General features: G+C 34.7%; 2 protein-coding genes across 4 annotated transcripts; both read left to right on the forward strand.

The window, feature by feature from the left end:
- The first annotated feature begins 691 nt into the window (after positions 1 to 691).
- LOC111276983 (F-box protein At5g07610-like) lies at positions 692 to 3,337 on the forward strand. Of its 2 annotated transcripts, none has more exons than XM_022863016.2 (2): positions 692 to 2,186; positions 3,113 to 3,337. In XM_022863016.2, the coding sequence occupies exon 1, from the start codon at positions 930 to 932 to the stop codon at positions 2,142 to 2,144; it is 1,215 nt and encodes a 404-aa protein (XP_022718751.2). In that variant the 5' UTR covers positions 692 to 929; the 3' UTR covers positions 2,145 to 2,186; positions 3,113 to 3,337. The 2 variants fall into 2 exon arrangements, with proteins under 2 accessions (XP_022718751.2, XP_022718752.2); XM_022863017.2 differs by lacking the exon at positions 3,113 to 3,337 and adding an exon at positions 2,963 to 3,096 and having other exon boundaries at positions 796 to 2,186.
- A 504-nt stretch (positions 3,338 to 3,841) lies between these two features.
- LOC111276980 (uncharacterized) lies at positions 3,842 to 14,308 on the forward strand. 2 transcript variants are annotated; one of them, XM_022863009.2, is made up of 8 exons: positions 3,842 to 4,009; positions 6,411 to 6,529; positions 8,384 to 8,631; positions 10,025 to 10,207; positions 10,363 to 10,519; positions 11,804 to 11,943; positions 12,039 to 12,074; positions 12,796 to 14,308. In XM_022863009.2, exons 2-8 carry the CDS (start codon positions 6,451 to 6,453, stop codon positions 13,717 to 13,719), a joined length of 1,767 nt encoding a protein of 588 aa, XP_022718744.2. In that variant the 5' UTR covers positions 3,842 to 4,009; positions 6,411 to 6,450; the 3' UTR covers positions 13,720 to 14,308. The 2 variants fall into 2 exon arrangements, with proteins under 2 accessions (XP_022718744.2, XP_022718742.2); XM_022863007.2 differs by having other exon boundaries at positions 6,423 to 6,529.
- Positions 14,309 to 14,355: the final 47 nt, after the last annotated feature.

Genomic DNA, 14,355 nt, shown 5'->3' on the forward strand with positions numbered 1-14,355 from the left:
GATCCTATTTTTTCCTTCAGTAAAACCAAATATAAAAAGGGTAATTCAATGTTACAGCTTATATTAAAAGGTTTCTGTCATCAGTCAAACAATGGGAAATCATCAATCTGCTTGCATAGAAAATTCCGAGGTGTCTACTTATGGTTGCAATGAGCACAAAGACGTGCCTGCCTGCCTGCCTGACTGGCCATGTTTGTTTGGGGTAAAAAAAATGTTGATGTCATTAGTCTGGACTCTGGAAAGTCGAAAGCAGGTATTAGGCGGCTGGTTGGCAGCTTTTCCAGCTCAAATTCTGTCACTCATTTTATGAGAGGAATACATAATCTGTTACTCAAAAGTGTGATGCATCTCTTTTTGGCACAGCAGCCAACTTTTGGAGGGGTGGGGGATCCATCTCCATTCTCCAGGGTCGGCAGCCGACTTTACTTCTTTATCTTTTCAAGTATTTGGCAAGCTTAGAATTTTGGTTCTTACTAACTTAAACCATCCAAGTAATTTCTCTTTTCACTTTTTTTTTTTCTAAAAAATAACCACCCCACGTTACCCGGTGCAGCATTGACGTTAAGTAGTAAAAATGAAGTTTTATAATTGACCATCGAAAATTAATTAGCCACGCGTCATTAATCCAAGCCAGTCATTACACGTTTCCACGCCTAGATCAGTAGTTTCATTTTCTTATTTTTTTGGTTTTCCTTCGTCCGGGTTTACAAGCACCCGAGGGCTTGTTCATGTTTTTGGAACTGGCTACTGATTAATCTGTTGATAAAACTGTGATAGAGCACTCAAACTCAACTATTTGCGAGTTTTCAAATTCTGGGTCAAAGGGTATGTAAATATTTAGCTGTCCGTGTTGATTAATGGGTATTCCTCAGCTTTCGAATTTCCTTTGAATTTTCTGCTCAATTCTTCTCTTTTGCTTTGATATTTTGATGAGAATGAAGAAGACTTCCATTATTATCACTTCAGCAGAGACAATTGGTAACAACCCTGATATCTTAACCCAAATCTTCCTCAGATTACCCACAAAGCCTCTCCTCAAATTCAAGTGTGTTTCAAAACAGTGGCTTTCTCTCATTTCCAACCCTCATTTCTGCCTCTGCCACACTCGCCACCACCAAACCAATGGCTTTCTCACACCTACCGCTCTTCTTCTCAAATGGTACTTCACATTACCTTCTGAATTCGATGTTGTTCCTCTGACGCATAACAACATTAGAGTCCCTTTCTTTGATTATATGAATTATGCCCCTAACATCAATGTTATTCAGTCTTGTTATGGGTTGTTTCTTTGTGAGTCGGTGGTTGATAGCCCTAAAGATATCATCTCTAGGTTCTTTATTTGTAACCCTACCACTAAGAAATTCAAGGAGCTATCGTTTCCTAAAAAACCATTTCAGGGTTCTAAATTTTATGTTAGTATGGCTTTTGTTCCTCTCAAATCACCTCATTACAAGATTGTTTGTGTCCGCAAAGTGTCTGATAAATCTTCCAAGTATGAACTGGATATATATTCATCCGAGACTGATTCTTGGAGTCTCTCTAGAATCAGTTTCTGTGTGGAGGGCTCTATACGATTTAATGATGCTGTTTTCTGTAATGGAAAGATTCATTGGAATTGTTATCGGAGGGACTCATTGTATTTTGATGTAGAGAATGAGAGCTTGGAACCATTGCCTATGCCAATATCAACAATGGAGGCACCCAAGGAACGCAGTTATTTGGGAGAGTGTAGAGGCGTTTTGTATATTGCAGTGACCTACTTTGTATTTATATGTTCAGAGTTTGATGTTTTTGAGATGGACAGTGATTATTCTCGTTGGACCCTGAAGCATCGTCTGTATATAGGCGGTTTAGTCAAGGATTTTCCTGAGATAATCTGGAGTTATAATTATGATCAGTCTCCTGGATTCTCTGATGTGTGTATTACTCAATTTGAGAAAGAAGAAGATCCAAAGGTTGTGGTCTGGGTAGAGAATAAAGTAATTTTCTACGATTTCATGGATGGGGCATGGAAATCGTTATATGATCTAAGGCCAGGTGTTGATGTTGAGTCTATTGATAAGTATTATCATTATTTTGATTTTATTTTGCCTTACCAAAGTATCCATGCCAATCAGTATTTTGAGAACCTGTCTTCTATTTGAGGTTGTTTCAGTTGCTGACACCATATCCCCACTCTTCTTTTGGTAAGCAATGGAGAGCTACTTCATATAATTTTATACACTTGATTACATTTTACAGTTTACCTTAATCAGTTTTTCCACTAATAAAACAAATGTTAGTATAAGAGTCCATGTAAGTGACTATTCCGATCAAATTAGTTCTACACATTCTACTCTCATGTTTCTTGTCTATCCTCTCTGCCCCTTTGGATACATACATATGCCAGATCTTTATGAGCTACAACAATTTTTTATATTAGAAGTACTTTCTGAAGTTTGTTTTTTCTTTATAGCTTTACGTGAACTAGCTTTTGATCTAGTTATTGTTTGGCAAGATGAGCTCTACAACATTGTCCTCTTAATTTTTTTTTTTTCATTGATGGATTCAGGTCAATGTTTCTTAATTTGGTTTTAAGTTCTTATCAGCATCTGTAGATTCCAATTATTGATGTTCATAAGAAAATGTTTCTTAGTTTGAGTTCTTGCAGTGTATCAGTCTCTTTCTTTTCATGTGGCAGTCATCTTGAATGTTGTTTAGATGCCGCAATATTTATTTGACAGAAAAAGAAAAATATGGTGCGGTGAAGTTTTATATTTCCTGAATCATCTCTGTTATGAAAACGTTTAGTTACACAGACATTAGTATCAGTTAGATCACTGTGAAACTGAAAGTTGACAGCATTCGCCTTTCTATATGGCCTTATCTTGGATTTAACCTTTTAACCTTGTTGGAAAGACATTGATGTCTAAACCATTCACTGTGAAACTAAAGGTTTTGATTTTTTTTTTCTCTTTCTCAGCATGTCTGTGTAATGTTGCATCTCATAGCATTGAAGTCAACGTCGGAGTGTTGAAGAGTTGCCAACTTTACTATATCTTATAGCATTCATTCCCTTATTGCTTTGTTTTTGTTCTAATTAATTTTCTGCTTTCAATTCAACGGATGAAAGGCATGCAGGGTTTCAACAGTTTGGCTTTTCTACTATGGAATCTCCCACTCCAGCCTTCCTTGAGTTAGAAGTAGACAAGCTAGTGACCACTGACTTGTTTTTTTATTTTTGTATTTTGTGTGTGTGTGTGTGTGTTATATGTTTCCCTATGAATGAGCTCCTCCTTATATGAGTTTTGCTTATAAAACCATTATTCAATCCTTATAACAATAGCTCTTTAATTAAGACTGTGGACTGTATGTTATTCTTTTTCACATAAAATGTTTTTTCCTCAACACTAGCTTTTGAATTAAGAGTGTGAATTGTATATTCGTTTGAGTGATATTGCAACTTTTCTTCACATAAAGTGTTATCGTAGATGTAATGGATCAATACTGTTGATACAAAGATTATTGGATTATATTCGTTACGAAAAATTGTTCGTTTTGAAGATTTATTTTTACGTATTATTTTTTGAAAAAAAAAGTGTTTTTTTAATAAAAAAAAATTGAAAATAAATACATTATTATTTTTATATTAAATAATCGTAAACATATTCGTAGAGCAAAATAGTTCACTTTCTCCTAATCTTGGTAAGACGACTTCACATGCCGAGGAAAAGAAAAAAAAAAATCCAAGACTTAACTCTAAAGTTTAGATCTACAGTACTGTTCGTCCCACGTAAGCTACCTCATATTCTCATTTTTATTTTATAATAATTAATATTTCTCCCAAAAAAATAAACTCTCTGCGACAGGTTTCCTCATGTCTCTCCTCTATCGAAAAAAATAAAATAAAAAAATAAAATGAAAGGGCGTCTTCTTCTCTTTCAAAATTTTTAGGGTTTTTCGCTCTCTTCACCAAAATTTCTCTCTCTATAAGGAGCCCCTAATTTTCTAATGTACCAAGCAATCTCAGGTTCGTTCTTTGTTTATTATCGTAATTGAATTCTTGTATATTATTTTCGTTCTGCTTTGGAAACGTAGTTGGATTTTTTTATTCTTTTGCCTGCTTCGAACCCTAGGTCTCTATTTGGTTGCTAAGAAACTTAAGTAGAAATGGAATTGAAAATTTGAAATCTTGGGAGTTGACTTTAGGTCTGTGAAGAGTTTTGATTTTTGGCACAGTTGAGAGTTTTATTTTTGGAATTTGTTTCTAGTTTTAATTTCTTTTCTTTTCTATGTATACGTTGTAAAATAAAATAATTTAAAATGGAATCTTTCTAATTAGTTTTAATGAGAAGTTTTCTTATTTATTTATTATTTTAATTAGCAAAAGGGTTTTATAGTTGGAGAGATTTTTGTGAATGTTATTGAACAGTAGAAATGCATTAGAGCAATCAATAGACTCAAAGGACTGCAGCTTGTAATTATATAAGGCATTAACTTATATGGAGAAAATGAAAGCTATAGTTGACAATTTGTGTTTAACTCACTCTACTTTGTGTGTACTAATTTATAAGACTTATGCCGTGGTCATTGTGGGATTTAGAGTGGAGTGTAAATTTTTGAAAGCCCGAGGAAAGGTTTTGAGGTTGAAAGAGAAGGAAAGTATTGATAATTGCGAAATTTCATATCCGGAGAAAATTTTAAGTTGGTGCCCTATAAAAATTCTTGATGTACCATGTTTGTGAAATTCAATTTTGTTGGGACTAATTAAAGTAGTCTAGGGAAGAAAGGCGGAAGTTTTACCTACCTGTGATTTATGGTGGTTTGGACTGGAAAAGAAGGGATTTTAGGGTTTATAGCCATTTTAGGAATAAGGTTAGGGCTTATGAATCCTTTAGTGATTGGATTAGTTGAGATTTAATCTCAAGATAAAGATGAAACTGAACGAAACTTTAAATTTTTGAATTAAGAGTTTTGGCTAGTAGGAATTGATATGAAAATACGAAGCAAGAATTAGGTTTGAAAGTCACAAGAGAGGAAATGTGATTTGGTTGTAAAGAAGGGAAGTAACTAAAAAATACAGTGGCAGGAGAGAAGAAGACGAGGGAGGGAAAACTCATCACAAATTTCTAAGAATTCCCAATAACTCAAATTATCTGTAAACTTTAAAGTAAATTTTACCAAGATTGGCAATACTAAGAGGAATAGGCAAATCATCAGTTGTCCTACTTTGACTAGGATTCCTAAAACCATTATGCTTAGGAATAAAACTCAACTAATGTAAACTAAAGACCATATGTAGTCACTTAACTAAATGCAAAATAAAACGCAATGGACCATGACTAAGGCCCATGCTAGCAAACCAAGTACTGCTGGACTCCAAAACTCCACTTAACTGATAAATGATTATAATAATGACCAGATAACCACTAAATACACTTTTCCTTTGATAAAAAAAAATGTCCTTGATGAAAAGCCCATGACCTCATCTTTTGGCTTCCTAAGAGGATGCATTTTATCCAACCAATCTATTGGTCACTGTTAGAAAGTAACATTGTTGTTGTTGTTACCTAGATGTCTGTTGGCATATCATTTAGTGAACGCAAGTTGTATAGTTTATTTATTTACTATTATTATTCTTATTATTCTTTGCAATCAGTGTGTCCTGGATGTCGCAAAAACATTCATCTGCTTGTTTTTGAGCATTGAATTCTATAAATTGTTTGTCAGTAATACTAAAGCATGGTCACATTTACATAAAAAAATTTAATATGCTTGAAATGAGCATAATATGTATAATTGTCAAGTGCTGCAGGATATCATAAATTAAGGAAAAAAAAAAATTTCTTGAAATGCTAGGTTGTATTATGGGGCTACCAGTTGAGTAATTCACAATTCTAGCCGTGCTGATGACTGCTAAGGAAAAGTAGGATGGTTGTTTTGATGCAGCTGTAGTCACTATCAAACTAAAATGGCGTGATGCATATGGGCTGTGAATGCTTGAGGCATGGGCTTTTAATTGAATTTAATGGTTGACTAGTAGCCTTTAACAAATCTGATTATGTGGGATTTTATGCCCTCTTGACTGTTCTTTGGCATAGGGAGTTAATAGCTATTTTGCTGGATCTTTTGAAAGATATTTTGTATTTAAGACTGAGATGGCAAATTTGAGTTATATAAAATGTTGGAGCAAGGTTCAATAACCTGAATCATCAGAGAAATATTTCATAATTTATCTCTCTGGAAAAAATGTGAAATTTTCCTCTTGCATCAATGTTTCCATGAAATGTAAAGAGCTTTCTTGTTTTATCTGTTATGAAATGATAGAAAATCTCTTGAGTTTTTATTAATAATAATTTTACTTTTTTTTTTCATTTTTAATATGCTTTTCTCTGCTGCCTTGCCGCCTCCTAAATTCCTATAACTACAAGAGTTTACCGCAGGCTATGTAAAAGCTCATTAAGCAGCAAGATGAGCAACGACGTTTTTGATGGGCAGATACTAACTGAGAAGCTGTCAAAACTCAACAATTCGCAACAAAGCATTGAATGTATCCTGCAGTTTCAAACTTATTTGGAGGTTTTTATTAAGAAATAGTAATGGTGGATAATTTCTTGTTTCATTAGTGGTCCATAATTAAAGTAACACTCCTGATTACGGGAATCTAGTGTAATTCTAAAGTTCTTAATTGAAGAAGAGGAATTTTTTTTGTTTATTTTGTTTTCTTTTGGTAACTATTTCTCACTGTATGAATTTGATTGATAATATATCCTGCATGTATTTACGTGTCCTATGTATGCTTTCTTTGATTATGGTCTTTATGATGTAGGCTGATGTGATGCTTTTAGATTTATCATGTCATGGTATCCCTTATTTTTGCCACATGTTTTTCTTATTTTCTTGCTGTCTGGGCCTTGCTATGCATGAATTTTGTATTGCATGACTGCCTCAGTTGTTCTGCATGGAAATTTTTGAGTACAATAATCATAGCATTAAATTTTCTGTTATTGAAGCTCTTGTTCTGGTTGGACTTTAGCATTTTGTTTTTATATTTTAATGTTTTTTCTCTCACTTGTATCACATGCCTTACACTTTGCTAATGCTCTATTCATGAATTAAGCATATTTTTCTGGTATTTTTTTCTACTGCAACACATATTTGTGCTTCCTTTAGCTGTTTTATGGTGGATCTCTGGCTGTCTATCTTAGATGGCCATAAATTGCTTCATTGGTGGTCTATTGTTTTCCACTAAGCAATGGCTTTTAATTAAGACTTAGATTACGTGGCTGGCATGAAGTAGGTGCTTGTTTTGTTGCCAAAGGTCATCTTCCTTGAAATATAGGGATTGGTGTGCTTTGGTTTCTTCCTGTAACACCTTTGTGTATCTGATCAAACTTGGTGAAATTAGTTTTGGAAAATCTCCAACTAATCTTGGTTTGTTGCATTTTCTTTCTTAATTCAGCAAACTGATAGTAGAATGAGATAATTGGCAAAACAGTTGTTTCTTTTCAGTATTATCTTTATGTTCTTTTTGCATTAGGAATGTGTTAGATTGTTTTGTATGTAGATTCTTTAGTTTTAGTTCATAAGGTATTTATTTTACAATTTTTGCTTTTGTGACATTGTTTTTATTGTGGCTTGTAGGTCTTACACAATGTAATTAATCTTGTTTGGCCTTTTTGTTTTTGGTCCAAGAGAGGTTTGATTGTGAATTTATGCTGTTTTATACATCCAAGTGTAATTTCTTGTAGGATAAGGAATATTACTTTATTAAGTTATAAATGCATGCCATTTAAATTGAATGGAGAATGAGTTTATGTAAATTATCAGTAACTACTAATTTTCCTTTAAGATGTGTGATCTAACCATAATGCCTACAGGCCTTAGATTGATGCTTTTAGGAATTTTTCGTTATACTGATATTATTGGCTGTTTGTATTGTTGAGCATCTTTTATTGAAATTATTGTTGATGTTTGAATTAGTTTGAGTCTGTTCTTTTGTTTTGCTTTCAATCAAATGTCATGTAATGATATATTCTGCATACATAGCATTATTGCCCTATATATATATATATATATATATATATATATATATAGTAATGTAATCCGATGAAATTGGTTGACTTCAAAACTTTTCAACAAACTATTTTTAATTTAGGGGCTAAGCATTGTGAGTAATTATAGTTCCTTGCTTGGTATAGATTAAAGCTACCTGCAGTATGAAACTCTCTAAACATAATTTTCTCACTAAATAGATAATATCCAGTGAGATAGAATGGTTCTTGGATGAAATTTTTTTTACAAAAAAAAGTAGCACTACTCATTGTTGCCTAATATACCTCTTATATTTCTTATTTACTACCATGAATTGAGGTTAGCATGCATTTCCTTGACTTTGGTTCAGCGTTGTCTCAATGGTGTATTACTCACCGGAAGAAGGCAAAACAGATTGTTGAAACATGGGACAAATTGTTTAACTCTTCCCAGAAAGAACAGCGAGTTTCTTTTCTGTATTTGGCTAATGACATTTTGCAAAATAGCAGGCGAAAGGGAAGTGAGTTTGTGAACGAATTCTGGAAAGTTCTTCCTGGAGCTCTTAAACATGTGTATGACAATGGTGATGAGTATGGAAAGAAAGCAGTGACCAGACTGGTAAGTTGTTTATTCAATATGTAGCAGTCTTCTCTCTGTTCGTGTCAAATGGATTAGCTACTTCAGGTTTTGACTACTGGTCCAATGCTGTGATAACATTTCCGTTTTAATGGTTGGTCTATTACTTTCCAAGAATTTAATGGCTTGTATGTCAAAACTTGTTACTTTTGGTTAATTGTGCTCCCTCATCTCTCTTTCTCTTGGCAGTTGATGTATTGCTCTAAATGCATAAGCATCTGCAATTTTGTATTGTGCTTTCATATGGAATCAGTTTACATAATACTCAATCTGGATCTGTTAACTTAGTGCTGTTCTTGCATTTTGTTTTCTTTTGCTTTGAAGTGGCTATATTTAGTTGTAAGGGGTTAATGTAATAAAATCTCAGATATGTGTAATTAGTTGTTAGGTGATGGATTTTTAGCCTAAATGCATGTAAAAAAAGTTGTATGTCAAATGGTGATTACTTCCACCCAAAGATTTGATAAATATGAGTTTGGTGTCTTTGTAGAACTGTTGTCACAATTTTGCTTCTGATCATTGGTGTTACTGATTATTGCATATGTTAGTTCCCGCTCTCCTTAAATGCTAGTGTTAAATTGCCTTAGGCTATGACAATACTCAATATATAGAAACACAAAATGCCAGCAGAAGTCTGGCGTTTGACTCTCAAAATTTTAAGAAATTTTGCTTATGCGAGAAGCAGATTTGAGCTTGTGGGCAACGCTATAAATGAAAGCTTCTTTAAGAAGTGCTAATTTTTTACATTCTCACTTTACTCTTCAGTAATTCACAAAATTATAGGGAGAATTATATTATTTAACGTTATTTTTTTTATTGTCCATTTTTCTATTGAATTCATTTATTTTTTTATTGTAATTAACAAAAATATCTCTTTATTTTATTACCTAAAAACTGATTGATGTAATTTAATAAAATGGACTATTTTATTTTTTTACTTATTAAAAATATATAAAAATATTATCAAATAGTTTTTTCAACATATTATAGCATTTCTGTATTAAGTTTGCTAAATGCAATTTTAGCTTTTCTTAACAACTCTTTTGGAACAGCTCAACTCCAGCAGTACTTCTTATAGAAGCCCCAGCCAGGCCAAATAGTCTCTTAGTATTTTAGCCCCATTTATTTTGTAGATAATTTGCATTTAGAATGACATCTCCTTGGCGTGGGTTGGTAGATTATCCTTTGTTTACTGAATAATTGTTGCAGTATTTCATGCTGTTTTATTACATTTTTATTACAGTGGTCCTATCATTTAGCAAGTAGTTTTTCCTTTTTTCCCCCCTCTTTTTTTGTGGGTTTTCTTTTGGGGTAATGGGTTTTTTTTTTTTTTTTGGGGGGGGGGGGGGGTGGTGCTTGCATGATAATTGTTTAGGTTGGCATATGGGAAGAAAGAAAAGTTTTTGGTTCTCGAGGACAGAATCTTAAAGATGAAATGCTCGGTAAGAATCCTACACCTCCTCCTTCTCCTCCTTCTCCTCCTCCATCGTCGGTGCACAATGGAAAAAGCTCAAATCCTATCAAGATTGTGAAGAGGGATGCTCATGCAGTGAGAATTGTAAGAATTTATCTATTCAACTGTACTTTCTACTTTGATCCATCAATTTGATTCTAGCCATTTTCTTTGTGTTCTTTTATGACTTTAAACATTTTCTTGGTTTGTTCTTTTGTGATTTTGAATGTTTTTCTTTTTCTTGATCATCTTACCTCCAGAAATTGGCTGTTGGAGGTCTTCCAGAAAAGATACTAACTACATACCAATCTGTACTCGAGGAAAATCCAAATGAGGATACTGCTTTAAACAAGTGTAATGCCGCTGTTCAACATTTAAGTAAAATCGGGGAAGATGTTGAAAGTAATTTAGCTCAAGGTATGAATTCTGCTATGGGATTTAATGTTGTATGCTTACATTTTATTAAGATTTTATTTACCAATAAAAGGAGAAGTGTACATCTCTCACCCTCTCTTTGTATATACAGGTTTCTGTCCTTATTAATACTAGTTTGGACAGAGAGCTGCACAGTTGTAATAAAGTTTTTTTTTTTAAGTGTAATCTTTCATCAAAATTTATTCACTATTAGGAGAGAATACTGAAGCTGTAAAACGAGAAGAAAATGTCGAGTAATTACGACTCTATATGTGGCAAATACTTATTAATTTGGATTTATGAAGATGGAAATATATTGACGGGCCCCAATCTGGAAAGAGGCCTCTTGGTAGGGTGAATTCCTGACGTTGTTGGGCTTTCAGTCTGAGTTCACCAGTCGGTCATAAATCATTCTGACAAGAGAATACTTCACGTTTTTGTTTTCTTTTAGTCCATTTTTGTAGTTATTTCTTGTTATTGGAACCAGAATCCCATCAAGTCTAAGACCCTACATAGGACTAATATCCAATCGAGTCTAAGACCCTACTTAGGAAATGTTAGTTCCAACATTTCTCAGGTAGAAATCAATAGACTGGGCCCTTTTCACTGTTGTAAATTATCGACATATAAATGTCAAAAGTAAAATCCTATCAGCATAATTTTGCCTGCTTCTCTCTCTCGTATAAATATCTAAAGCAATCCACCAATGCACACACATGCACACAAACAATTATTCCCAAAGAAATAATAGACTTAATTTTGGATGCATAATCAAGGACCCGGACAGTTCTGTCCTCAAAATATGAATAAGTTAATCAAATCTTTAATGACATAAGATCAACACATTGAATGTGGAATGAAGGGATAAAAGAAATTTGATACTTATTAATTGTTCTTATATGACCTATTTTGGTGCATGTCCTGATTAATAGAGAAAGTTTCTCCCCTATAAGTGAGCTCTAATTTCTTTTTTTTGTTCCAATATGTTTGTTGTGTTTTATATGTCTCTGGTGCAGCTGATCAGGTTAGTTCTCCCTCTAATCAATTGATTCTTCCATTAAAAAGTGACGAAAGAGAACACATGTTTGAACCTTTTTTCCTTAGGAATTTTGTTTTAAATATTATGTTTTGAAAGAATTTAATGGGGGATCTCTTGGTTGAGGTGGTAAACCACTGACTATTTATTTCATTAAACTGAACTTCTGTTTTATTAAAATATCTTGCTTTCTGTTTGGATTTACCCTGTGCATGTAACAACTTTAAGTGTATATATTTGATTTTCTTTAGGGAATCATAATGGATCTGCCTTGCTGGATGAGCTACAGCAAGAAGAAAATGCACTTCAGCAATGCATTGAACAACTTGAAAATATTGAAACAACAAGAGCTGCCTTGGTTTTTCAACTTAAAGAAGCACTTCAGGAACAAGTATGGTTTGTTGACCATCATGTGTTCTTGTTTTGGCCATTATAGTTTGGAATCTTTGTCCTTGTTGAGCACTCATTAATTTTTAAGTTTTTCAGGAACCAAAGCTCGAGCTTATTCGTAGTCAGCTACAAGTAAGAATTGCTGTCTTCCTAACTAATTTCCTGAGTTGATATTTTGCAGGTAATAGACTTCATAAATGTGCAGGTTTTTGTCCGTATAGATCCTCTTAAAACAGAAAATTCTTTTGCAATGTGACATGTTTTAATGATGGAAGGAATCATAAAATTGACTGGTGTGCTAGTAACAGGGTAAAATCCATGGAATTTGTTTTGAGGCATTTTATCTAAAACAAAGTCAATATGTAGAAATGCCCTCTTGGATAGAAAGTCCTAGGAAACTCCCAAAGTTAATTATGTCAGATTTATCATCACTTAGGACCATCTCACATGTAGAGGCAATAGGTTTATCACAAGGCAAAGCGTATTATGGGGTAGGATTAACAAACAGGGACATTTTTTCACTACTCATGCTTCCTCTCAAGAGCAGAATCAGTGGACCTATCACATTCCCATATTAGGGTATTCTGTGTATCTTGGGGTAACTAGGTTTGACTTATTCTGGCGCTATTTGCAAATATGTAGGCATTTTACCTAAAATTGATTGGCACTGAATTGTATATTTCAGATCTGGGTATTTGATATTAGTGTTCTATTGTGGTTATTGTATTAGAGTTATATTATCCTTACACTAGATTATGATTCTATTATTTGATTGTACTTTTTTGTGATATAAATGCAATTTGTAAAAAATTTTCTACTTTTCCAAGACGAAGCGATACTGTTGATGTTGCAGTTTGCTCGTGGTCAGATTGAGCAAGCAAGCAATGTAAGGAAGAGGCTAGCTTTACCCCCCGTCCCTGGCCATTTAACTGCTACATCTATCCCAACAGTGGAGGCCATAGTAGTGGGTGAACAGAACCTTCCTTCAGCTCAGCTAACCGGCACTCCACCTCAACCTCATCTTCCACAACCTGTAATTTCCTTTGCACCTTCAAAAACAACTGAAGAAGATAACAAGAAAGCAGCTGCTGCGGCTGTTGCTGCTAAACTTGCTGCTTCAACATCTTCTGCTCAGATGCTTACCTCGGTACTTTCGTCCCTTGTTGCTGAAGAAGCTGCCTCTATGAATGGTAGCTTAAAGTCTAGTGGGTTCGCATCAGGATTATCGATGTTTCCTCCAGAAAAGCGCCCAAAATTGGAGAAACCAATGCCTGTATCCGATGCAAGCAACTCAGATGTCACCAGCACAGCTTATTTCAGCCCACTACAGCAGCAGACAAAAAACAACATGCAACTTGCAGTGTCGGCTGCTATGCAGCCTATGTCCCAAGGCAACCAGATTCAAGCTCCCTTTGCTTCTGCTCCTCCTCTCCCTCCCCCTCCCCCTCCCCCTCCACCTCTATCTCCCGCAAATCCATCAGCAAGTCAATATGTGCAGTCAACTGGTATGATGGTAGGGGTAATGCCTTATGGTTATGCAGCAAACACACTGCCACCACCACCTCCTCTTCCCCCACATATAGCAGTGAGTTTAGCTAGGCCTACTTCTCAGCCTCAACAGCAGCCACATTCTCAGTCTCAGCCTCTGCAGCAGCCACAGTCTCAGCCTCAGCCTCAGCCTCAGCAGCGGCCAACCACTGGAGGATTTTACCGGCCACCAGGTATTGGGTTTTATGGGCAAAACCCTCAGTCGACACCACCTGTACCTCGGCAGTAAGCTTTGCTAGAAAAATCGTATCATACTACAGGTAAAGGGTCATGAAAGGTGCATCTGGTATTCCCATTTTTAGGGCAAACCCATTGACCGATGCCACAGTACACCAATGTTATATTTCCTTGAAAATAATGAAGGCTGAGAGTGGCCATGTAAAATGTAAATTAGTAGAGAATTTTTTGGCAGCTGTTTGTCTTTAGATTTAAGTCAGAGCATGACCATGCCCTCATCGCCCTACTTCCTAACCCATTTGCTCTGTGCTGAGTTCCATGGTTTAGCCGCCTGTTCTAAAAAAATGTCCCGTGGTTCCCTTCAAACTCTTGTTTCAGTACTAATACATGATAGCTCAGTGATAACCTGTCTGTATATGTACCAAAGTAAAAAGGAACTGCCGTGGTCCGAGATGGATTTACAGAGGGGGCAGTGAAATCCTTGAAATACGTTTTCGCTACTTATGTAACTATTTACAAGGTCGGGGGAAGTGTTAACTTTAATTTTATTCCCTCTGAAACTCAATTGCATCTCATCCTATTAATAAATATGAGTAGGGTTAATAAATAAATGGTTTTGGAAATATAATTATTTTGATTTAGGAGAGCTTTTTGTTTTTTGGAAATATAATTGTATTTTAATTTTTAT

This window comes from Durio zibethinus, chromosome 7, assembly GCF_047325235.1.
Source record: "Durio zibethinus cultivar Kanyao isolate XHJ-2024 chromosome 7, ASM4732523v1, whole genome shotgun sequence".
NCBI classification, from domain to species: domain Eukaryota; kingdom Viridiplantae; phylum Streptophyta; class Magnoliopsida; order Malvales; family Malvaceae; genus Durio; species Durio zibethinus.